A 24,218-nucleotide genomic window follows, 5' to 3' on the forward strand; every position below is an offset into this window, starting at 1 on the left:
TCCCTTCATTCACCCATATTATAATCACTGCTATGAGAATTGCATCAACTTCCAGTTTCTTAGAGCCATGGTGGTGCAGTGGTTTAGAGTGCAGCATTGCAGGCTAATTCTGCCGACTGCCAGCAGTTCGATTTTCACCTTTCACAAGGTTGACTCGGCCTTCCATGCTTCTGAGGTCGGTAAAATGAGTACCCAGATTATTGGGGGCAATAGGCTGACTTTGTAAACTGCTTAGAGAGGGGTGTAAAGCACCACGAAGCAGTATGTAAGTCTAAGTGCTATTGCTATTTTTTTGGGGTGCAATTCAAAGTGCTGGTCATCACCTTTAAAGTCGTACATGGCATGGACTTGCAGGACTGCCTTTCATAAAAATATCTGCTTATCCCACCAGGTCAGATAGAGTTGACCTACTCCAGTGCCCTTTCCAGTGTCCTTTCTCCATAGACGCCCTTGCCCTGTGGATCACAAAGATGACAGTCACCATCCTGCCCCCCAGCCTTCCACAGAAGGCCTTGAAGAGCTGGTTGTTTCCTTAAGTGTTGGTGTGTAGTGAGGCTGGAGCTCACCAAAATGATACATGGGGCAATGTTAGCATGGGGTGCCATTAGTTTTATAGGGTTTTTTTTTTCATGATTTGCAGGATTCTGTTGTTTTTCCTGTTCTGTGCACTACTAGAGATGTTTCAAAATGAGCACTTATTGTAATAATAATGTAGTGTAATATGGTATATAAGAGCCATTGGGGTGCAGTGGTTAGAATGCAGTATTGCAGGTTAACTCTGCCGACTGCCAGCAGTTTGATTCTCACCTCAAGTTTGACTCAGCCTTCCACCCTTCCAAGGTTGGTGAAATGAGGACCCAGATAGCTGGGGGAAAATATGCTGTCTCTGTAAACCGCTTACTTAGAGAGGGCCGTAAAGCACTATGAAGCGTTATGTAAGACTATGTGCTATTGCTATTGCTATAATAAGCTGGTATCGTTAGATATATGTGGACTTTTCTAAGCTTGGCCCTTCTCACACACGGCCTGAAAAAGTTTTTTAAGTTGTTATTTCTCAGCATAGTGTGCTTTGAAAAAGCTTTCTAATTTCCATGACAGAATTCACTATAATCAGACAGAACATTTCTAAAGTAGCTACAGTTAATTAAACATGCCAGCATTGCAGACAAATAAATTGCATTTTTCTCCAAAACGTTGTGATTTAATTAGCGTAGAACTGATTGATGTTCAGACTTGTCATGACTTGCAAACAACCAATGCCGGTGCAGACACATTATGCACTAGTAAGAGAAGACAAACCTGGATGGATGATTCCTAGAATTCTTTTTAAGAGAAAGATAAATCAGTTGAACGATCTTCTGTTGTTGTTTCGTGAGAATTTAATTTTCAAGCTTGGCCTTTTCCCCCCTTATAATAGCCTAGAGGGACCTGTGACTAAAAGACGTTAAAAAACACAGTGAACCTCTCAGCTGAAGTGACTTCAATCGAGTTATTTCTACCTGTAGTTCACCATCACGCCGCCTTGATATACTTTGGAGCCCGCTAATAGAATTTTCAGCATTGTTTCTGAAATTTGAAATATTTCCAGATCCAGAGCATAGAAATAAGGATAAAAGGCATACATTTTTGTACAATAAAAGTTTAATGACTTTTATAAAAATGTGCTATCTGGCACCAAGTAATGAATCCACAAATTATTAACATATTTACAAGTAGGAAGCCAGTAAGATCAAACGAAAATATATTTATATATTTATATATATCTATATATATAATATTTATATAGACAGAATAGGTATGCAAATTAAAAAAAAAAAAACATCCATCCACTGGGCAGCTAGGAAAGGGGGGGGGAGGGGGAAAGTCTATCCATCCACGTCCATACATTTCCATCCGTTGTGTTAAAACACAAAACCCCAGGCAAGCTGCCCTTGCTGCTAGAGATGATTAAATAGCTTAATCCTCTCTGGTATAATTTTTTTTTTGTATATCTATTTTTTTTTCTTGTTTTCTTTTTACATATATGTACACAGGAAAAAAATAATCCCACATGTGAAGAAAAATGAGTAACAAAACAGTAAGCTTTACAAGTTGGCCAGGAGTCAACTTGTAGAGAGTGGGGGAGGAAGTGAGGGAGTGGGGGAGAAAGGGAGAAGCCAAATTCAGAGTCTTGATAAAAACATATAGAATAATTTACACAGGTTTCATTGCTTTATTGAACATTTAAAACTGTCTCATCCACCCTATCAGGAGGAGGTATGTGGCTAAACTGGATGCAGGAAATTACCACCGTAAAGGTGATTGCGTAGATCAGTTCAGACAATGCAGATTTTGGCAAGAAGAGAAACACACACAGGAACCAAAATGTCTACTTTCCACAATGAACAGGTGAGAGTAAATGAAAACTTCCCACTATTTTAAAAAGGCACATATGTAATTAAATGGGAGGCAGTTGGAGGAGGAGACTTCTTGCTAATAGGATGGCTATGGTAAGTACATGATCCATCTAGAAAACTAGCCACCATGAGTAAATAAATTGAGCATCTGGAACACTAAGGCTAGGATATGCAGAAAAACAAGTGTGGATTGGGGTTGTTTTTTTTGCATGACTCAAGAACACAATCAGACATCGCTATTTGAAAAATAAAAAAAAATAAACTAATGATGATGTATTGTAATAAAACCCACTGAGCAAGGTTCTTTTGCATATTTTTACCGATGCAAAGTAAATAAGTTTTTTTTCCCAGCTGTAATCTTCTGGCTAGCTCTGGTAGGTATTTTACCTGCAAGTCTAAAATAAGGGGAGACACATTCTTTTTAAAAAAGCCATTTTTCCCCCCAAAAAACATAGGAATTCAATATTCTGTGGTTCTTTGATGCAAAAGTTTCAGAGGAAAATATTTAAATCCAATAAAAAGCAGAAGTTTGATGTATCATAATAATTTGGTGCAATTTAGTCAGCTGTTAAAAATGTGTCTCAGTTTAGAAAAATTGTGCAGTTAAACTTTTAAATATTGAAGGAATGTGTGTGAGGCAGCTTTCTTTGGAATTAGCAGAACAACGTTAAACTGATATTATTTTACCAAAGTTTCGAGCAAAAGCTAGAACTTATCCAGGCCTTATCTAATGGCTTCACAATTCAGAAGGAATTTCAAGACTCTAATTTCCCATGAGACATTTTACACAATGATGTTCAAAACCGACTGGCCCATGGATGGATATTTATAACAAAATCCCAAAGAAAAGCACCACAGAACAAAGCTAAAATTCTGTCAGTTTACACAGAGACTCGAGGAATGGGCTAGATGGAATGGGTGATTCCAACTATAACTGCTTTAATTCACAATTTAGTCATGTAGGTTACGCTTTTGTCCCTAGTACAAGTGCACAGCCATCTGAGCAGAGAAAAATCACATTTGGAAAGTACGAAATAGTAAAAGGGAAAATGGTTGGAACTGTTTCTTGGTAAGATTCTCGGGGCCAGTCAGAAAGCAGTCGCAGAATCACCCAGGCACAAATATCTGGAAGGATGTCGTTAAAACAAAGCAATGAATTCCGCTATTACAGAATGTGGTATCGGAGTCAGTCCTCGGCAGCAAAGCCAGGGCCTGGAGAGATTGGTGGGTTAGGACTGAGACAACTATGAAGCTACATATTTGTGTGAATGTTTACACTATTTCTCCACCAATTCATCCATACCCTTTTCTCAGGTGATTTAGCCTTTCCACTTCTCCTTGCTAAAATGGGTTACCGCAACTTCCTTATTTTCAATATATATAGGAACATTGCATGGGGGAAAATGCAGACAACAAAACCACATGAAATGAGAAGCAAAAAGTTACCCAGCTGAGTTTGGCAAGTCTGTGCAAGGCTTCCATTGCAAATACAAACTCCAGCCCCCCCACCCCCCCCCAAATTTTCCTTTGGTCTCTTTAAGTTATAAAGCCTATAAAGCAAGACAATGGGTTTTCTTGTGCTTCTTTAGCTGGTTAAGACTATCAGAAGAAAATTAAGACCCCCAAACAATCTTTTAGAGGTGGTGTAAACTATTTATCTAGTGCAGGGCTAGGCAACCTTGGCTCTTTTATGACTCGTGGACTTCAACTCCCAGAATTCCTGAGCCAGCTATGCTATGCTGGCTCAGGAATTCTGGGAGTTGAAGTCCACGAGTCATAAAAGAGCCAAGGTTGCCTAGCCCTGATCTAGTGCATCTTGTGAAAGAAACAATCTAAAAAGATCCCAAACTGTGGAAGCTTCGTCTCCAAGGGCCCAAACCAAGTTGGAGCAGACTTCCACAAAAATGAAACACAAAGACACCTTCATCAGCATAAAACACTGACCAGCATTCAGTGTGCGGTGAGAAGATGCCACTTAACTATCTCCTTCACGAGCCTTCAAACGTGGAAATAAAACTTTAATCAGAACTACGGTCCCAACTTATCTACTAAACAACAACTACACGAGGAAGGAGCCATTTTCAGGACGAAGAAATGAATGGGACACACTTTAAAAAAACTGATCTACAGCTCCTACTCTCACTACCTAAACAGGTTCGTCTCTGCAATCGGCTTACTGGGATGGGCAAAAAACGGTGGGGGAGCTGACAAACCAACGTTATAAAGCTTGCCTTTGGAAACGGACACAATCAGGTAGGAGTTGTTAAGTAACGCTCATCCCAGCAACTGAGACTGCCTCTCACACTTTCCCCATCCTGCTCTTTTCGGCTTTTCCCAAAGGCCAGGATAAGGAATCAAATCATCTTCTCAGTGAGTTTTTGTGTGTGTGTGTGTGTGTGTGTGTGTGTTTCGACATGGCAGAGCAACAAGGATTTGGGCATCCCATCCGAAACTTATCCACGCCTCTTTCCCACTTATACCCCCGCTGTTAAAAGTGAATTTGTAGAGAAGGTGTCATTCTCTCTGCCATGTATGTTCAGACATTCAGGTTGGGGAAATTGGAAGTCATTCAATATACCTTAACTCTGGGCAGTCCACTGAGAGGAAAAAAATGCCCTCAACAGAACGGCCATCTCAGTACAGCAGCTCAGAAACACACACGCTTACACAAAAAACAACCAGAATGGTGGACATTTTAAAAAACAGTAAATCCTGCTAAAATAGCTCGGTGTGCCTAAAGTCTTTTGTTTTAACGGACTCCCATGTAAGTGGCTAGTGAAATTACACATTTCTGACCTCCAATATACTCCATCCATTTTCTCCAGGATAAGAAAGAAAGAAAAAAAAATCCCACGTTGCATTAAAAGAGAACAGTGGCACGATGCAAATATAGAGAAAAGCAGGAGAAGGAAATACAATGAAACATTATTTACAGCTCTCTTTTCAGTATGAAGTGGACAACAAAAATAAAATATTTACATACCAGTAAACATGTGTTTCTACAAGAAACAGCCAATCCATCTGGACTAGATATGTACACAACTTTCTTCTCCTAAGAAAAAATATGGAAGGAGGGGGATTGGGGTAAGGTCTTAGCCTTTGCTATGAGCCAGATGGCTGAGGCCATAACTGTAGCAAAGAAACAGCTCCCTTAATCTATATGGGTTCTGGATTTCCCCTCCCCCCAGACACTACGCAAGGAAAAGGAGGTTCAATCTGAATGGCACCATACAATTACTTTTCAGAATCTTTGCTATTGTAACCTTAAGTGTGTGGTTGGAAGAACAAATGGCAGATGGGATTAGGAACAAATCATCTGAAGCTAGAGAAGTTTCAAATCTTTGCTCAGGTTTAAAAAAATATAGCCAAACGAAACTGGAAAGTGATCATCCCTGGGTAATCTTGGCTATATCTAGCATGGGTTCAGGGAAAACTCTAAATAGCAGAACAAATCCGTTTAGGAAAGGAACTGTTCTCGTATTCATCTCAATAAACCTAGAATGTTTTTATAAAAGAATCCAATGGTTTAAGAAAATGCAACTATGAAATTGCAAGGCTTCATCAACTCTTAGCTATGGGTACCATTAATGCCCTTCAAGAACATCGGACATTGTATGGCCTCATAGGTTTTTCTTGGACCCTGCAATTCCTACTGTTTTATTAACTGACCCTTAGCACTCTGGAGATCCTTAAAATGAAGGGAATCCATTCTGTTTAGCGTACCCTTCCGTGCACAGGAAACTCAAATCTTTTAGCCAAATTGAAAAGCGGAAGTTACTTGGAGAAAAGCTTAAAGCTGTTCTGAATACAAGGACGGAGAGGGTGTCTAACGGCTACCTGTTTTTTGGGGATTGGATCAAAAAATGACCAAACATCCGTGTAAAAGAGAAGGAGAGGACTGTTTCTGACTGACTGGAAGAAAAAAGGAAATTTCTCACTGATTAGGAACCTGAGGAGAAGCAAATGGAAAACCTCTAAAGGATTCCAGATGGTTCTTAAGGCGACTGGAGAACTTTCCCATGGCGGCTTTGTGGGAAGAGATGCTAAACGACCGGGGTGAAAAATGGGCTGAGCAAACAAAATAAATAGGAATGCCGGGCTTCTTTTCAATTCAGGGTCCCCCGACAGTTCTCTGTGCCACATAAGCAGGGAATCTTGTTCTCTTCAATTGGGAACTTGTAGTCGTATGTAATCTCCTCATTGACGCTGATGGGCTGCTTGGAGTAGATGACGATCTTCTTCTGGGACTCTATGGTGATGACTTTGGCATAGCAGTTGGGCTAAAGAAAGGAAAGACAGAGCTGAGCGGGAGGCTCTTAACGACGGCACCAGGCCACCTCTTGCTAACGCAAGCACCTTTCAAACGCCATTCCGCGGCCGCCGTGGTATTCGAAAGGCAAGGGAACCCTAAGTCCATTTAGGACTGAAACAAAAAGATGCTGGGAACAAGGGACGTGGTAAGGGAAGCGCACATTCCCGATTGATCAGCATTCTGCAAATGAGCTCACGAGGGCTCTTCCCTTCTCCCTTAACGCCACGGTCCCAAGACATTTCTTGGTGGTTCGGATAGACCAGGGCTTTTCAACCTTTTCACCCATTGTACCACGTTTAGGATATGGCACTATCCGAGTACCACCAGTTGCCTAGCAAAGGTGTCAAAAACTTGATGACCAAAAAAAAAAAAAAAAAGGAAAAAAGTAATGAAGTACTGATAGTCCTCAACTTACAACATTTCGCTTAGTGACTGTTCGAAGTTACAATGGCACTGAAAAAAGTGCCCCCCAAGCCACAGCTGAGCAAGACACCTGCCTGCCCGCCTGGCCGCGCTCTTCCTCCTGTCCGAGGTTTTCATTGTTGTGAGCATTTCTGTTGAGGATTGGCAGCAGGGGTGGGGTGGGGGGGTGTTTGGTTTTTATTCCCCCATCTGCTGGGTGGTTGCAGCAGGTTTTGGTCACTTCACATGACTCTGGGACATTGTGACTGTCATAAATATGAATGTAAATCACAAGACCCTGGAGATGCTGCAACATTCCAGCTGACCGGCGCTTCTTCTGGGCTCAGCAGAAGTGCCAGGATCAGCGCCGAGCTCCAGCTGGAGCCTGGCGCTGATCCTGGGGCTTCTGCTGAGCCCTGACAGCCCTGCAGCTCTAGCCGTCTCTTGCTCAGGCTTATGCGGTGCTGCCACTGGTTCAGTTCATTTCCCTCCCCCGCTGCCACTTTTCTAGGATGGTTGCGTACCACCTGCCAGGTGCCAGTGGTACCCATACCACTGACTGAAAAGCCCTGAGATAGACACCTGGAGTCCTAACCCTGGCAAGGCTTTAAATGCTATTAGGCAGAATGCGGAACAGGCTGTCCTATTCTGAGAAGTGTCAATACAGTAAAGGCTATTGAAGGAGCCATTTCTCTCTCCCCCTCTCTCTCATGGGTGCAGGCAGCCATGTGCCCATCCAAGATGTTCTCTGTAAAAGGCTAAACTTGGCACAGAAGAGAGAGCAGCAAGACTCACAATAAGGAACCATCCCCACGCAACTCACCGTGCAGCAATGATTGATGAAACGAGCCAGATTGCCACACTTGGTAGCGTCGATGATTGTGTCGTGGTCCACACGGAAAAGGTAGCTGCTCCCAATACCTTCCTGGGCGTACCGCTTCTCACGCATATCTGCCACCATCTTTGAAGAGGAATGAGCATAGTAGAGACTCAGAATGGAAGTGAGGCCTCCTCTCTTGGGGGAAGGGAAGGGACGGGAAGGGAGCAGTCATTGGACTGCAAACTGCAACTGCGCAGTCTTCAAACTAGCGCTTTCTATGCTTTCATTCAGGTGGATGCAAAAATCAGCTGGCATTTATTCAATCCACTGTCCAAATAAGCTCTCAGCACTGAAAAAGCAGGGCTGTTCCATGTAGCCGTCACAGCACCCTCTAGTGCCAATCAGCTGCATGTGCCTCTCCCACAGACCAACATTAAGAGCTTTAACGGAACAAACTCAGGTCAAATTCCCCTCAATTTCACTATATTCTCCTGTTTCATCTACTCTAAGCCACTGCATATTTTCACCATTTATTAAAAAAAACAATAGGTAATTTAATAACAAAGTAGGAGACAGGCAAGTGAAGAGGTCACCTTCCAAACAGAAGTCCAATAGTTCTCTTGAAATATCACAATTGGAACCATCAGAGAGAGAGAAAAAAGAGTCTGTAACTATGGCATTAGCTACCTTAGAAACCATGCAAAGCCTGAGTACTTTTATGTTTTGTTTTTAAAGGGCTCATATATAGAAAAGGATTGGGACTTCCTTAACTTTATAAGGTTTAGCATCTCGCTTGAAGAAAATAAAAGCTGTGGACTGAGGCTGGGAGCATGGCTTGGACTACTCCATGGGTGGGGATCCTAATTCGGCCCACAAACTCACAGCACCAACATTCAGCAGCAAATTGTTGAATGATGATGATCTGATTTTTCATACCAAAAACTGAATCAAGATGCCCTAAACTTTTAAATAAGCTAAAATTCAAGCAATAAACAGAAAAGAAACATTCACAAAAGTAGAAACCTGAAAAATACAAGGATTAAATCATGAAAAACTCTGCTCTGCATATCATTGCCAGTTCTCTACTACACAACTGGACCGAAAAAGAAAAGGCCTCTGTTTGCAAAACTTTTAGAAATGGCTATTACCTGCTAATTAGAAAATACGATGAAAAATAACCAAAAGTACAACAGTGCTATTAAAACCAGAAAAAAAAACACATAAATGAGTGACATTTGTAGAAACTAAAAGTATTTCCATAGAATGTTGATAATAGGATGAGCACATACTATTAAATCTAACCATATTAACCATCTAGTGTTCCATCTTCCAACTTTTGGTATAGTGTGTTATTTTAATTCAGTGATATTTATATAATAGATTCTTAATATTCTCTTACATAGGGGCTTTAGAGTATTAAATGCAGCTAAGAGAGAACAAAATAAAAAGAATAGGGATATTCTATCAATATTAATTACAAATGTTCAGCTGTAAATGTTACCAGCATTAGAACTTGTCTTTTCTTCAAAATTAAATGAAATTAATGTATTAAAAACAGCGCACATCAAAAGTGCTCATTTTACAGCAACAGTTTTGACCTTAAGGTAAATTACTTGTTATTAAAAAAATCTCCATCGTATTGTTGTATCTGATAGGACTGATAAAGGTTTTTTAAAAATGGAAGACTTACAAAGCTCCACCTGCTTTTTCTTACCTGGCGGATGTTCTGACCCACGTATTCAATGACCATTTCGTCGGCAGCGATTGGTTCCATTGCGAAAAGGCCCCACTCGTGAATTCGACTCCGTCCAAACCGGAGTTTCTTTTTCCGGAACTGCAGGGAAGACAAGGAAGAGGGAAAGCCCAGGAGTGGAGTGTTAAGTTCTTTATTCTGCTGCTTGAGAGAAACTGCTATGTGCACAAAAAACAGCAGGTGAACTGGTTATTATTTATGGTTTTATCGTTTTTTTAAAAAAAACATAGATTGATCAGTCCTCAAAATTCTGAAGAGACGTTGCACAAAAAAGAAAGCGCATCGGAGTCCTAGTGGACAATCACGAGCCAGCCGTGTGCTGCAACTGCCCAAAAAGGCCAACACGGTGCTACGCTGCATTAACAGAGGGATAGAATCAAGATCACGTGAAGTGTTAATACCACTTTACAATGCCTTGGTAAGGCCACACTTGGAATACTGCATCCAGTTTTGGTCACCGCGATGTAAAAAAGATGTTGAGACTCTAGAAAGAGTGCAGAGAAGAGCAACAAAGATGATTAGGGGACTGGAGGTTAAAACATATAAGGAACGGCTACTAGAATTGGGTATGTCTAGTTTAATGAAGAGAAGGATGAGGGGATGACATGATAGCAGTGTTCCAATATCTCAGGGGCTGCCACAAAGAAGAGAGAGTGAAGCTATTTTCCAAAGTACCTGAAGGCAGGACAAGAAGCAACGGATAGAAATTAATCAAGGAGAGAAGCAACTAGAACTAAGGAGAAACTTCCTGACACTGAGAACAATTAACCAGTGGAACAACCTGCCTCCAGAAGCGGTGAATGTTCCAACACTGGAAGTTTTTAAGAAGAGACTGGACAGCCATTTGTCTGAAATGGTATAGCGTTTCCTGCCTGAGCAGGAGGTTGGACTCGATGACCTCCAAGGTCCCTTCCAACTTTATTATTATTATTATTATTATTATTATTATTATTATTATTATTATTATTATTATTATTATTATTATTACTATTATTATTATCATCATCATCATCATCATCATCATTATCATCATCATCTTCAATTTTGGCCCATTATAAAATAAAGTATATAAAATAAAAGGGGAAGGGAGTTATTTATAGTACTATCACTGTTTACACCTGCTAAAATAAAATAAAAAAATGCTTTAATACATCCCAGGTCTCAATGGAAAGCATCATCATATCATTAAACCAGTTACTCTCAGTTTTTTTCCCCATCTATAACGCTCCCACCATAGCTGATACCTTCTGTTCCACTTTTTTTTTTTTTCAATTTGCTTAATAAAATCACTCTGGTACCTTCAGCTGATTAAGTTTCAGAAGGTCACTATCGAGGATGGCAGAGGTGCCGATGGCACTCAGCAGGCGCCTTTGTTCAGATCGTCGTTCTGACAAGATGCGGTTGGTGCCCTGGGAAGGCACCACAAGCTTGTTAGATATAATGAATGCAAAGGAAGCAGTCAGGGGAAAAAAAATCTCATTATTTGAATTATGAATGTATCCATCCTTAGCAAGATGACATTGCCTTAAGGTGAACAGTTCTTCTTAATCTTAGCAACTTTAAGCGGTGTGAACTTTAACTCCCAGAATCCCCCAAAGCATGTATCTGGGGAATTTTGGGAGCTGAAGTCCACATCGCTTAAAGTTTGAGAAACACTGCTCTGTGGGAGCAAGGCTGATATAGAATTTCTCACATAAATTCTCACTATTTATCACACAAGAAGATCCAAAATAAATATATAAACTAACAATTAATTTGCAGTTAGAGCTTTTCGTATCATCTCCCATGCTGATAGTGCCTCAAGAACTATATGTAATACTTTCTACATTTTGCAATTTGAATATTATTTTCCATAACAGTAAGGATTAACTCATATACACTGATAAGCTATAAACCTAGAAAATGATAACCTATAAGCCTATAAATAAATAAATCTAAATACCTAAAATGTGTAAACAAACCTAAATATCATAAATGAACCATAACCACTTCTAAATTATAGTACATAGTATAACATATGCATATACCATTGCATAAAATAACATTAACAAAGGTTGTTTGTTCTACACTTACTAGGTTAAATAGTTTACAGCAATGATACGACATAAAACGAGAGCATACTCAACGTTTCCACTTCACGTAAACTAAACTTTTGCATTCCCCCCCCCCATTCTTCTGCTTTCTGCTATTGGATTTCCAATTTTAAAAACAGTTCCAATCTTTATTAATAAAGGAAAATGACTAACAATTTTAAGCAATGTCTTGTGAAACCTAAGAATATTGAAGAATTGCTGGGAAACATTCCCAGGTTGCTGGTGGTAGATCTTCGGCATCTTAATCTTAACACCTCACTTGTCAGTATGATTATAAAAGGGGGCAGTAGCAAATTTCACACAGATTAAGAAAAATCCAATTAAGCCACAAAGCTGAAAATGACTGTGAGCACTTTTCTCACACCAGGTAAGAACTGCTGTAGTGCAGAATTCTTCACTGTGGATGTCCTAGATCAGGGGTAGGCAATCTTGGCTCTTTTATGACTCGTGGACTTCAACTCCCAGAACTGAAGTCCACCAGTCATAAAAGAGCCAAGGTTGCCTACTCCTGTCCTAGACTTTATAATGTGTAATAGTCTATCTAGGCTCGCTGTGTTTCAACGGTGCCATCGGTTATTCTGGAGTCAGGGCTGCATTGAACACGCTAAACAGGTGAGCACATCAAAAGAACAGGGGCCAAACCTGGATATCAACGATGTCCAATTGCTGCACCGTGACTGGGCACATGTCAAGGTATTTGTCCTTCTCCTTCTTACTGATGTGGTAGTAGCCCTCGCTACGGGCACAACCTGTTTGATGTTCCCGCAGCTCAGACGATTTCCTCTTCCGTTTGGGATTTGCAATGTTTGTGAGTGGAGGCAGGTGAGTCAAGGAGAAGTACAATGACGTTAGCACCAATGACGTTAGATAGGTGGTGAAATGTCTACAAGCAAGCAACCAACAACCTCAGAGCACGCCAAGAACTCTAATCCTGAGTTACATATATTCTCATCTACTGGAAGAAAAATATGAGCAGGAAGACACACTTTCTACATTGGACTCTCCCTCTTCAAAGGCCTTGGGCCAACGAGAAGGGAAGAGAAAACAGCCATTTTTTTTTCTCTCCAGAATTTATATCTTTATATGTAAATAATCACACACAAAAAGAAGAGCCTCCCCATTGTGCATCTTACTAGTGCAGTGGTTCTCAACCTTTTTAATGCCGCGACCCCCAACCGGTCGTAAGTCGAGACTACTCAACCGGTCGTAAGTCGAGGACTACTCAACTGGTGCAGCACCGTTTGCAGAATGGGACTTTTGGCGGGCTCAGCAGGGCAGAGACAGCCTGGACAATTCCTATTGGCTTTTGAAAGCCAATAGAATTAGACTCTATTCAAGAGAGTCTATTCTATTGGCTTTCAAAAGCCAATAGAATAAAAGGGAGTAGCACAGCTAAGGAAAAGGGGGGAAAAAATGGCGGACTGTGTTGTTTGGCGACCCCTGTGAAATGGTCGTTCGACCCCAAATGGGGTCCCGACCCACAGGTTGAGAACCATTGTACTAGCGCAAACTGTTTTTAAATCTAATTAGGCAGCGTTAAAGCTGAATATACAAAACTGAAATCTTGCAATCTTTAATTTTTAAGACAGTTTTTGAAACACAGGCAAGTCCCCATTTAACAATCACAACTGGGACTGACTGCTTGGTTAAGTGAAGCGGTCAAACTGACGCTGTGGCTGTGCTTATGATATTACTTCAGCTGATCCTTTTGCTTCACAAACCCGCAAAGGTCTTAAATGCAAGGGTTAGTCATAAAAGTTACTTTTTCATCACCATCATAAGGGAGAACGGTCACTAATTCAGACTGTTGCTAAATAAGGACTACCTGTATCTTCTGCAGTTTGTTTTAACTAGCTGGCCCAAAACTTTTGAACCTAGCACGGTAGTTAAGAAGGAGTCCCAGTTTCAATATTTGCTATCAAACACAACCCGATGGCCAGCTGCAACTGAACATCTGTGGAGATTCTCAGTCATCCAGGTCACAGTTGTCTCAAAGGGGCTTTTTCAAAAGGCAACTAGACTGTTTTTGTTTGTTTTTTTCTTTGGGGGGAAGAAAAAGGTTTGCTTCTCATTCAAAATGCTTCATCGGTTCTGGAAAGATGGCAGGGGCAATGGAAGATTGGATTCCTTCCATCACCCCCACCATCCTGCCAAAACTGATGAAGCTTCTTGCATGAGAAATGAAACGTCTTCTTCTTCCTCAAAACAAAAACAAAACAAAAAAAAAAAGTCCAGTTGCCTTTTGAAAAAACTCTGTGAGAGGAGACTGAATAGCAGCTCTGGAAGAGGGATAATATCATTCCATTTAAAGTATAGTCTCGTACACCGAAGGCTCTGCTGTTTTGGAAAATAAAACTCTTTATGCTGCAGGCTCCATGTTTGACAGAATTCCACTAGGTTGGCCCAATGAAATCTAATAATGGGAATCCGCAATTACCTCTTTTCCTACTTCCTTTAAATAAAATAGGTAATAGGAATGATGGAAAGTCCTAGATGTATTTACACTACAGATTTAATCTTGGTGAACAGCCATTCTTTCTACTTAAGAGCATTGCAGGTCTTTGAACCAAAAGAGGGAAGAACGTGCAACAGAGGATTCCCAGAAGAACTCAACAAAATAGAATACCCAGAAATCTCTGCTGATGGTACGATAAGAGAGTGCTAAAGTGGGATAGAGAAGCTGTGGTGCCCCAGATTCCTGAACTACGATTCCCAGCCTGGCCTGTGCTGAAGAACTTAAAGCTGTAGCATCTGGAAAGGCCACAAAGTTGCCACCCTTTCAATACAGGTTCAGGAGAGCCAGAGCCTACCCACACATCTAACACCTATTTCAGGAAGGATATTGGTGTGTTGGACCCAATGGGTGTCATTCAGCCAGTCTGTGCTGTTGTCCTCATGCAGCAAGCGCTCGTACATCAGCCTCAAGTATTTCATGTCTTCCACATCTAGCCCTGAATTCCAGATGTCATACAAGATGGTCATCTGTTCGAATTCGCTGCGCGTCTCAAAGACTGGGGGTGGAAGCGGGGGATGGGCAGGGGTGTGCTTATGTGAGTGAGAGCGCAGAGACCGCCTACGAATCTCCCCTTCGTCGCTGCTGTCAAAGCTCTCGTCATCCTCTTCCTCCTCCTCCTCACTCCCAGAAGGGAACAGACTCTCTGGGCCTAAAGGCAATGCTCCTGGATCCTTTATGGCCTCCTCCTTTAGGCCAGGTGGAGGTTTCTTCGTCTGTGGCTGCTGCTGGTCTGGGACAGGGGCCTTAGGCTTTTCGATAGGTTGAGGAGGTGGAGGCGCCAGTGCAACAAGGTCGCCCACTTCAGATTCAGTTCTGGCTTCACTGGCATCTGCCACTATCTCCTCAGGAGCCTCCAGAACCTCGCCAATGTGCTCAGTATATACGTTCATCTGCAACAGATCAGCAGCACCTAGCAGTGTTGCCTCATCTTGTTTCCGGGGGACAGTCACTGGTGCTGCACGCACCGCCATGGCGTAGTTGTGCTCCATGAAGATGCTGCTGACCTCAAGGGAGAACACGGGCGGTGGAAGCAGGCGCTTTGGAGCCTCGGATTCATCCGAGGCCTCCTTCAAGCCTTCTCTGCCTACAACGGCGGGCATCTTGAGAGCCACATCGGCTAACACAGCCAGGTCAGGCTGATTGGCCAGCTCCAGGAGTGAAGAGGCCCCCATTTGCTCGCGCGTGTGCAGTCTGTCTTCCTCCGGGGGCTGCGGTGCCTTCAAATGTTCTGAGCTTCGGGAGCGAGAACGGTTTCGGGACCGGCCAGTTGGCATATCCTCTGACCAACATTTCACAAGAGAAGCGTGGTCTGCCGGCAGGTTGCTGATCGTTCTTTGACTGGCTTTTGGGGGCTCCCGCCTGCGGCTGGCAGGAGCCGCTAACTTTACCAGGGAAGCTGCGGGAGGCAGGGGACAAGTAGCTGGAACGGGGGCATCTGAGATTAAGGACACTTGGGGTGGTAGCAGGGGTTCCACAGGAACGAATGGAGATTGTGCTTCCTCTGTGGGGACAGGAGGAGGGGGAGGGGGTGGGGGTGGGGGCGGTGGAGGGAGGAGACCCAAGGATGCCAATTCAAGTGGCTTCTCCAAGGCCCCTTCATCCTCACCAGGAGCTGAGAAGGAGACTGTTTTCCGGCGTTTCTTGGGTGGTGGCAGAAGTGGGATGGGTGAGGAAGGTCGTTTTTCTTGTCGCGTCCGCTCTTCTAGTGCCGCCCAGACACCTTTCTCCTCTATTGCTGGGACTAGCAAAGTGTCATTCTGAGGAGCAGGCTTCTCCTCAACAACGTGGCCTGTGTGAGGGAGATAAATTTTTATGTTAGTGATTGAAGGGCTAGGTAAAAAAAGATGTAAAGATGTAAAAAAAAAATCTTATTTTTGTCAATGAAAACGAAGGTAGTAGGTAAGGGACAAAAAGGAAAAAAAGTCTTTACAATAATAACAACTTTATTGTCACTTTGAATGTACGTCAATCGGCATAATCAAAATGAAATTTCGTTGCATAAGGCTCTTGAAGGATCACCTCCTCCGATATACTTTCCTTGTTCGTGGCCAGCTCAAGTTACAGATCGTCCATTTTCGTCTCTAGGGAGCGAACGATGGCAAAGAGGACAGATGAAAATGGAGCTCCATGTGGATTAGCCCTCAAATTAGCCTGTATTCCTGCACGACAACTTCACCTCCTTTCCTTTTTCTGATCCTGTCTCTTCCACCTGTTCCTTTTTGCCCTTGGAGCCTCTCTCCCATCCTCTGGGCCTGCCGACCGCCTCATCCAGTTCCTTTGCTCCATAAGCCCCAGGACCTCTCCTCCTCTGCCTCCTTTGGAAACAGCCCTATGGATTCTAGATTTGGTGTATTTATTTAAATGGAGATTTTAATATTAGATTGTAGCTGAGCATTAAAGGAGCAGGGCAGGAAGAATGTGGTGTTTATCAGCCCTCCTGGGTAAACCAGACAGAAAACACGACTAGATGAGCTAAACCTACCTTACTGCAAGGGCATCATTAAGAGAATCTTGCAAGTCTGAACGTACAAAACTTCCTGATGCCACTTTTAGCTGCTTGAGTTATTAGAGCCACTGGGGGCTCCTCCCTCTCGTCTGATTATTTCCTAGGCACGACAATTAACCAATGGATCCTCAGAACAAAGAAACCCAGGACTCGTGCTCGAGGCCCAAATGACCCGTTCCAAATTGTCTTACTTTGGGGCACATTACAATATGCGAAGATCTAACTCTATGAAGAAGGTTCTGATGCCAGAAAAGGTGGAAGGAAACAGAAGAAGAGGAGGAAAAGCAATGGCCAAGTTAACGGACTCAGTTTTAGGGATGGTTGCACCACTGGAAGACCCGAAGGATGGTACGGTGGGAGAAAGCTGCTGTGTTCAGACTTTACTTCTGTAGGAGTGTTAAAAAAAAAAAAGATGCCACACGATTTGGTGGCAAGCTGAAGATGGAAAGGCAGATGTCAAAGAAAACATTAAGGCTTTATCTCCAATCAATAAAGCAGACAGTGTCATTTTCAATGGATGCCGAAAGCTCATAGAAATAGGCCAGGGGAACAAAGTTGAGATGGGTTAACCTTGGACGTTATCGGTTCCGAGGCAGTATCAGAAGGAAAACACTTGGAAATGTCTAGTACAGAAAGATAGAACTGAGGGTTATCGGCAGAAAAGTGGCACCAAAAACCATAGTAACAGATTTAAGTCATCTAGGGATAGCACATATATGTACAAAGCCCTGAGGTAAATTACTCCTAGCTTCAAAGTACAGGAATTGTGATAAGATGCAGCTGCTGTCCTCCCCATTCCTCAACCTGCATTCCAGAAGGACCAATAGGCTTTTCCTATGGCAGTGATTGGTGAACCTTTTAGAGACCGAGTGCCCAAACTGAAACCCCAAATCCACTTATGTATCATCGGGTGCCGGGTGGGCATGGCCCATTGGGTGGGTGTGGCTGTGGTGGTAACGGCAGACTGGGTGGCACTAAAAAGTTCAATCAATCAATTCCAACTTTGCAAGATCTTTTTTTTTCCCACGAGAAGTTGAAATTGATTGATTTAACCTTTTTTTTTTCCACACGGCGGCGGAGGCCTAAAGCGAAAAGGTTTTATAAAACCCAGCTGAAGGCCTAGGACTGGGGTGATGGTGCGCGTGCCCACATAGAGGGCTCTGCGTGCCACTTGTGGCACCCGTGCCATAGGTTCGCCACCACGGTCCTATGGAAATCCAGAGCTCAACATCTCACCTTGAAGCAGAGCGGCTTCCGGCTTCTTCTTGCCCATCTCAGTATCTGTTCCTGGCCATATTCTCTGTTCCAGGCTTCCCAATGATTCAGATGGATGGCTATCTGTAGCAGAATCTTCTATTTCCTCCGTGCTCTCCACCTCCTCCTCATCAGACGACGACGATGACAAGGAAGAGGAGGAAGAGGAGCTGCTTTCTGAATCGGAAGTGCTGTCACTGTCCTCGTCAGACTCCTCGTAAGGTGAATACTTGGAGGAACCGTCGCTATCACGATCTGTGTCGAGGATAAAGAACAAACAAAATAATCCCAGAGTTTTCCACCTATTGCACGATGACAGGTCCAGAATTTAGCTTTCTCAGGATTCCACTATTATTGTTGTTGTTTCAAATGAGAACAATACATTTCAACGTGAGAAAATCGAAGAAACAGGAAGGCCAGATTTTAGACCCTTACATGATTCTTTGTCCTTTCTTCTGAACTGAAAAATACCTGGAAAATATTTTCTTTTTATACGCTAATAGGAAAATAGATAAGGCCCAAACTGAATACTTTACATCGAGTTTGGTTTTGGATTTTAACCAGCTTAAGCAGTAAGCAGCACATGGATATATTTATATTAGTAACATTGCTAAATGCTGATGGTCAGCTGACCTACGGGGCAGAGAAATGCTCTGAAAATGATATGAACGGGGGAGATAATCTTGGAGTGAGTGCACATTTGGAAAAAAATAATTCATTAAAAAGTGTTTTAAACACATTTCTAAGAATCTGAAATTATTTGTATAAAGAATTTACGTAGCTCTCCACTGCAGCTCTCCAGACAGCATACAATAACGCCCCCCCCCCCAAAACCCACCCAAAACCAAAACAAGATACAGTTTCAATTTAAACCCAACTTTAACCTCCACAGGTATTAACAAACTGCTATTACGATTAGATCGAGAATGTAGATCAGGGGTTCTCAACCTTGGCAACTTTAAGACTTGTGGACTTCAACTCCCAGAATTCCTCAGCCAGCAAAGCTGCATTAAGAAATGTTTCAACAGAGCAGAAGGGTTTCAATAGGCTGAGTGGCCTTGAGGAATTCTGGGAGTTGAAGTCCACAAGTCTTAAAGTTGCCAAGGTTGAGAACCCCTGATGCAGATCATGGCACGTCACCATGTATGTCGTCTAATGAGGTCCCATCAATTAATTATTAACTGAAAAAATACCTTCAGATTGTTCCCTCTTTCTGCTGCGTCCTCTGGCGCCTTGTTCATCTTCTTCGTGCCGCTCTTCTTCCTCCTCCTAGGAAGAAAGTGACATAAAGTTCCTCAAGGACAAGCCCATTACCCCACTCATCCCCCAAAACGCATCCATAGCAAAATCTGGCTAGAATTCCCAAATCACAGAGCAGTAGATTAATTTAAACCAGGGGTCCCCAACCTCAGGTCCGTGGACCGGTACCGAGCCACAACTGGTCTGCACAAACAAGCGAAGCCCCATCCGTGGGATGCAGGCAGCACACAAAACCACACACTCTCCAGTCCACGGAAAAACCTCTCTCCACGGAACCGGTCCCTGGTGCCCAAATGTTTGGGGACCCCTGATCTAAACGACATTTAAATCTTGCAGAATTATTCTGAATTCTGCATGAAAACCTTTTTTTTTTTTAGAGGCTTTTTTGGAGAAGCGTGAAAAGAAAGGCGTTAAGGTTCTCCTGAGAATCAACACGCCATCTGACCAAACACATAAGGGTAACTTGGGATCTAGAGGTCAATAAGCCTTCTGTTACACATATTAATTCAAACGGTTTCCAAGCTAATTTGTGGTGGGAGCTAATTATACATGGAAGACCAACAAATATCAAGAGTACGTGAGCGCAATGCTGGCAGGAGCAACTCAAAACAATGTTAAGCTTCCTCTCACCTTCTCCGAGGATGAGTCCTCAGAGGCCTCCTCTCCTTCACTGTCCAGGCAAAAAAGTTTTCGCCGCTTTCCTGGACCTTTGATCCTTTCGTCGTCCCTCTTGGAGATCTTGGGGATCTGTAAGGATTTTTTATCTGCAGAGTGGAACAGAGAGGGAAAATGAAGAAAGAAGGAAGAGACACCAAGGAATTGCCATCTCCATTTCCTGCTGCAGCCAAGGGGCATCACACCTATTCAGACTGTAAAGCAGAGAGCAGGGACAGCCTGGTTTTTATTCAGATCATGGGAGCTTTCCTGGCTAAAGCAAAGGATACTGATGCTTTGTAAGAAAATACTGCATCCAGTTTTGGTCACCATGATGTAAAAAAAATGCTGAGACTCTAGAAAGAGTACAGAGAAGAGCAACAAAGATGATCAGGGGACTGGAGGCTAAAGCATATAAGGAACGGTGGCTGGAATTGGGTAGGTCAAGTTTAATAAAGAGAAGGACGAGGGGGGGATATGATAGCAGTGTTCCAATATCTCAGGGGCTGCCCCAAAGAAGAGGGAGTCAAGCTATTCTGCAAAGTACATGAGGGCAGGACAAGAAGCAACGGATGGAAACTAATCAAGGAGAGGAACTAAGGAGAAACTTCCTGACAGTGAGAACAATTAACCAGTGGAACAACCTGCCTCCAGAAGCAGTGACTGCTCCAACACTAGAAGTTTTTAAGAAGAGACTGGACAGCCATTTGTCCGAAATGGTGTAGGGTTTCCTGCCTGAGCAGGGGGTTGGATTAGATGACTTCCAAGGTCCCTTCCAATTTTACTACTACTGCTATTATTATTATTATTATTATTATTATTATTATTATTATTATTATTATTATTATTATTATTATAAAAAAGCCATCCTTTTGCTGAAGGTCAAAGCGTATAAACAACGATCTGGAGGTGAGGCAACCTACCTTCCTCATCCTCTTCCGCAGGAGTAGAGGGGCGGGGCTGCTTCACTTCGCTGCACTCGGAGATTTCAGAGGGCTCTTTCCTTTTCACCTGTGGCAAAAGGGAACAGTGGGTTTCCCGAGTAGAGCCCCACGCTTCAGATGGCAGTCAAACTAAATCTGCCCCTTAAGAAACAGGATTTCCATTCCTGTACAGCTTTCTGAACAGGCTTCCAGCCCCAGAGGAGACCCTGGGCCTTTTACCTTGAAGGAGGGGAGCCTGAGGACTCCTCGAAAGCCAGTCCCAAAGCCAAAGCTCTCCAGGCCACCAGTCCCACCACTCTTGGCCCAGTCCACTAGAGACAGAAGGGCGGGATCTTTCAGTTTGGTTTTGTCTTTCTCCTCTTCCTTGGCTAGCTGTTTAACAGTGTTCTGGAAAGGCTAAAGACAATAAGATGGCAGCATTAGTGGGAATGATTAGGGGCAGAGGGGAAGAAAGCAGCATTCTGGGTGTGGGGAAGGAGTGTATACAACCGAAGAGTCTTTCAAAGTAGTAAGCTGGCCTACAGAACTACAGTTTTTTTTATAACAGTCTGAAAACTATTTTTATTAATGTCACTCAAAGATCATGAAATAGCTTTCTTCTTATAAAGGCTGGTGTTCAGTTTCTCTATACTGTTGCCTACCTTTATTTCAAACTATCCTACAGCTCACAATCATCCTCACCTACTGGGGCATATGGGCTGCTTTGGTGCAATAAAGCATAACTGTTACGTTCATAAGAAAGCTATTTCCAAGTAAACCATATTACGGCTCAAGAAGACTTTCCCATCTGAAGACCATCACTGCTCTTTGATTTCCTTGGTAATGTTGTATCCATAATTTTAGAAACCCAAACCCATCATTAAAGATGTAAAACATATGAAGAGTTATTTGGGTTATCTGTCTGTCTGTCTGTCTGTCTGTCTGTCTATCTATCTATCCATCCATCCATCCATCCCCAATACTGCCAAACTACTCAAATAGACAATACAGGTAGTCCTCAACTAACAACCACAATTTAGCCCAAAATTTATGTTGCTAAGTGAGAAATGTGCTTTGTCCTATTTTACAACATTTCTTGCCACAGTTCTTAAGCGAATCGCTGTGGTTGACAAGTTAGTAACCTGGTTGTTGGGTGAATCTGGTTACTCCGTTGACTATGCTTGTCAGAAGGTCGCAAAAGGGGATCAACTGACCCCAGGACTGGGCAATCATCAGAAATGTGAACCAACTGTCAAGCATCCGAACGCAAATCATAGGGATGCTGCAACAGTCATAAGTGTGCAAAATGGTCACAAGTTACAATTTTCAGTGCCGTTGTAACTTTGAATGGTCACTAAGTGAACTGCTGTAAGTCGAGGACTACCTGTACACAAACAGATAACCTATCTCCCATTTCCTTCCAATTTGCCTCAGATGGGTGGTGACCCGTGTTTTTCATTCCCCTTCCGCAAAATCACCTTGGCCTTTTCCTCTTTGCACTCCCACCACTTGTCAAAGGTGCTGAAGGCCACATTCTCCACCATCTTGCGATTGAGGTCTCGCTGCATGATGCTCTTCATCTCCTGCATGAGGGTTGCGAGGACAGTGTCCACCACAGAGGCGTGTGGATCTTCAGGAAGCGGTGGGAGCGGGGCCACCTCTTCCTGATATCCCCATGGAGCTGTCCGGAAATCAAGCAGCTGCTGGGGAGGTGGCAGAGGTGGCTGCTCTGAGGAATGTTGTTGTTGCTGCTGCTGCTGCTGTTGCTGCTGCTCTGAGGTCCCAACGGCTGATGGCTGCTGCATGAAAAGCTGGTCCCGCTGGAAGGGGTGACTGCCCTGCTCCAGTAAGTACCCAGCGCCATACAGAGGGCGGCCGCAGAAAGAAGCCACGTCCCGGTGATAGGAGAAAGGGTCCTCAAACTGGCCTTTGTTTTGCCGCAGCTGTTGAAGGCGGCTCAGCATCTGGGTTTGCATCTGGAAAGACATGGGCATCCCACCCCACTGGTTGCCAAGCCGGTTCATGAGCTCCATGGAGTTGACAAAGTCATAGATGTGGGGAGCACCACGGCCTCCACCTACCACATTTGCTCGCCCTCTGAAATCGGACAGGCGATGACCGTGCCGGGGACTGACTTGGCCAAAAGTAGAGAGTGAATGGGTTTTACCCGCCAGGTGAGGGAGGGAGACGGACATGAGAGGCTGGATTGGATAAGAGGGCGGTGCTTCTGGGTGATGGTGGGAAGTAAAGGAGGACACCCCCAACTGCATGTGGCCCAGAACTGATGGCATCACAGAAAAATGTGGGTCGGACACCCCTGCCACGGGAGTTGGGGGCTCAACTTCGGCTTCATCTTCCGAAATTTCCATGTCTTCACCTGAAGACTGCTGAGATGCCTGATTTAAGAATTGGAAGGAAAGACAACAGCAAAGAAAGTGCTAGTGTGAATTAATTAGGCAGATAATCTATTTGCCTGAACGCAGCTCAATCAACTCTCACTTGCAGCTTGCAAAATATGAGTTCCCCATTCCTGCATTCTCCTCACTTGCCCAATCTAATGAAGTTTCTGATATTCTCAGCTTAAAAATCAAGACAAACAGAGCCACGTCTGCTAAACTTTAAAGTGCTTGATTACAGAAAGATGACTAGTCTGATTTCTAGTTCTAAACAGTGTCTGGTTAAACAACCCATTTGAAAGTTCCCAAGAATTGATCATCTGCAAGGTCAACCAAATTACCATCTGACAGGCATGTAAATTAAGCTGACATACTATTAAAATAACTCATGTATGTACTTAAAATTGCAAAGTTTTCAATACACGCAGACAGGGAAAAAGTACACCTATGCATATTATGATCTAGTGGGCTTGTGTTCAGAATTGCAGAGATTCTCAGTCATCCAGGCCATGGTTGTCCCAAAGGTGCTTTTTCAAGAGGCAACTGGACTTTTGTTTTTCTTTGAAGATGTTTCGCTTCTCATCCAAGAAGCTTCTTCGGGCTGCTCCATTCTATTCTCCTAATATTCTTTGGGCACTAAACTTACTATTTTTACAGGCCCATTTAGGGGCTTTACCCTAGATCCGTGGTGGCGAACCTATGAGCACGCGTGCCACAGGCGGCACGCGGAGCCGTCTTTGGTGGCACGCAAGCCATTGCTGGGCCGAGCTGTTCCCTCTTCCTTTCTGCGCATGCGCAGCTCTCCGCACATGCGCAGTCTGGGAATAGGCGAGAGGCTATAAAAGGAGCAACTTTTGGTGGAAGCAGCATTTGCTGCAGACAGCGAGAGAGCGAGCACGAGTCGGAGCGGACAGCGAGCGAGCACGAGCCAACA

The 24,218-nt window shown here is 43.3% G+C and overlaps 1 protein-coding gene across 4 annotated transcripts in view; it reads right to left on the minus strand.

Annotated features, from left to right (window-relative positions):
* Positions 1 to 1,623: 1,623 nt before the first annotated feature.
* The window catches only part of SETD1A (SET domain containing 1A, histone lysine methyltransferase), a 35,314-nt gene continuing 12,719 nt past the window's right edge, over positions 1,624 to 24,218 (minus strand). For 3 of the 4 annotated variants that reach the window (XM_039330274.1, XM_039330275.1, XM_039330278.1), the window contains 12 exons: positions 22,367 to 23,284; positions 21,129 to 21,305; positions 20,889 to 20,976; positions 19,942 to 20,075; positions 19,245 to 19,320; positions 18,034 to 18,306; positions 14,620 to 16,080; positions 12,419 to 12,588; positions 10,982 to 11,092; positions 9,645 to 9,764; positions 7,934 to 8,071; positions 6,503 to 6,676 (listed from right to left, as the gene is read on the minus strand). In XM_039330274.1, coding sequence (XP_039186208.1) covers positions 6,503 to 6,676; positions 7,934 to 8,071; positions 9,645 to 9,764; positions 10,982 to 11,092; positions 12,419 to 12,588; positions 14,620 to 16,080; positions 18,034 to 18,306; positions 19,245 to 19,320; positions 19,942 to 20,075; positions 20,889 to 20,976; positions 21,129 to 21,305; positions 22,367 to 23,284 — 3,840 coding nt within the window. Of the gene's footprint in view, positions 6,677 to 7,933; positions 8,072 to 9,644; positions 9,765 to 10,981; positions 11,093 to 12,418; positions 12,589 to 14,619; positions 16,081 to 18,033; positions 18,307 to 19,244; positions 19,321 to 19,941; positions 20,076 to 20,888; positions 20,977 to 21,128; positions 21,306 to 22,366; positions 23,285 to 24,218 lie in introns of all 4 variants that reach the window. The other variant, XM_039330276.1, reaches the window with a different exon arrangement.

The sequence above is a fragment of the Crotalus tigris genome, unplaced genomic scaffold (genome assembly GCF_016545835.1).
Source record: "Crotalus tigris isolate CLP2741 ecotype Arizona unplaced genomic scaffold, ASM1654583v1 scf7180000024427.8105951120:4207309, whole genome shotgun sequence".
In the NCBI taxonomy this organism is placed as follows: Eukaryota; Metazoa; Chordata; class Lepidosauria; order Squamata; family Viperidae; genus Crotalus; species Crotalus tigris.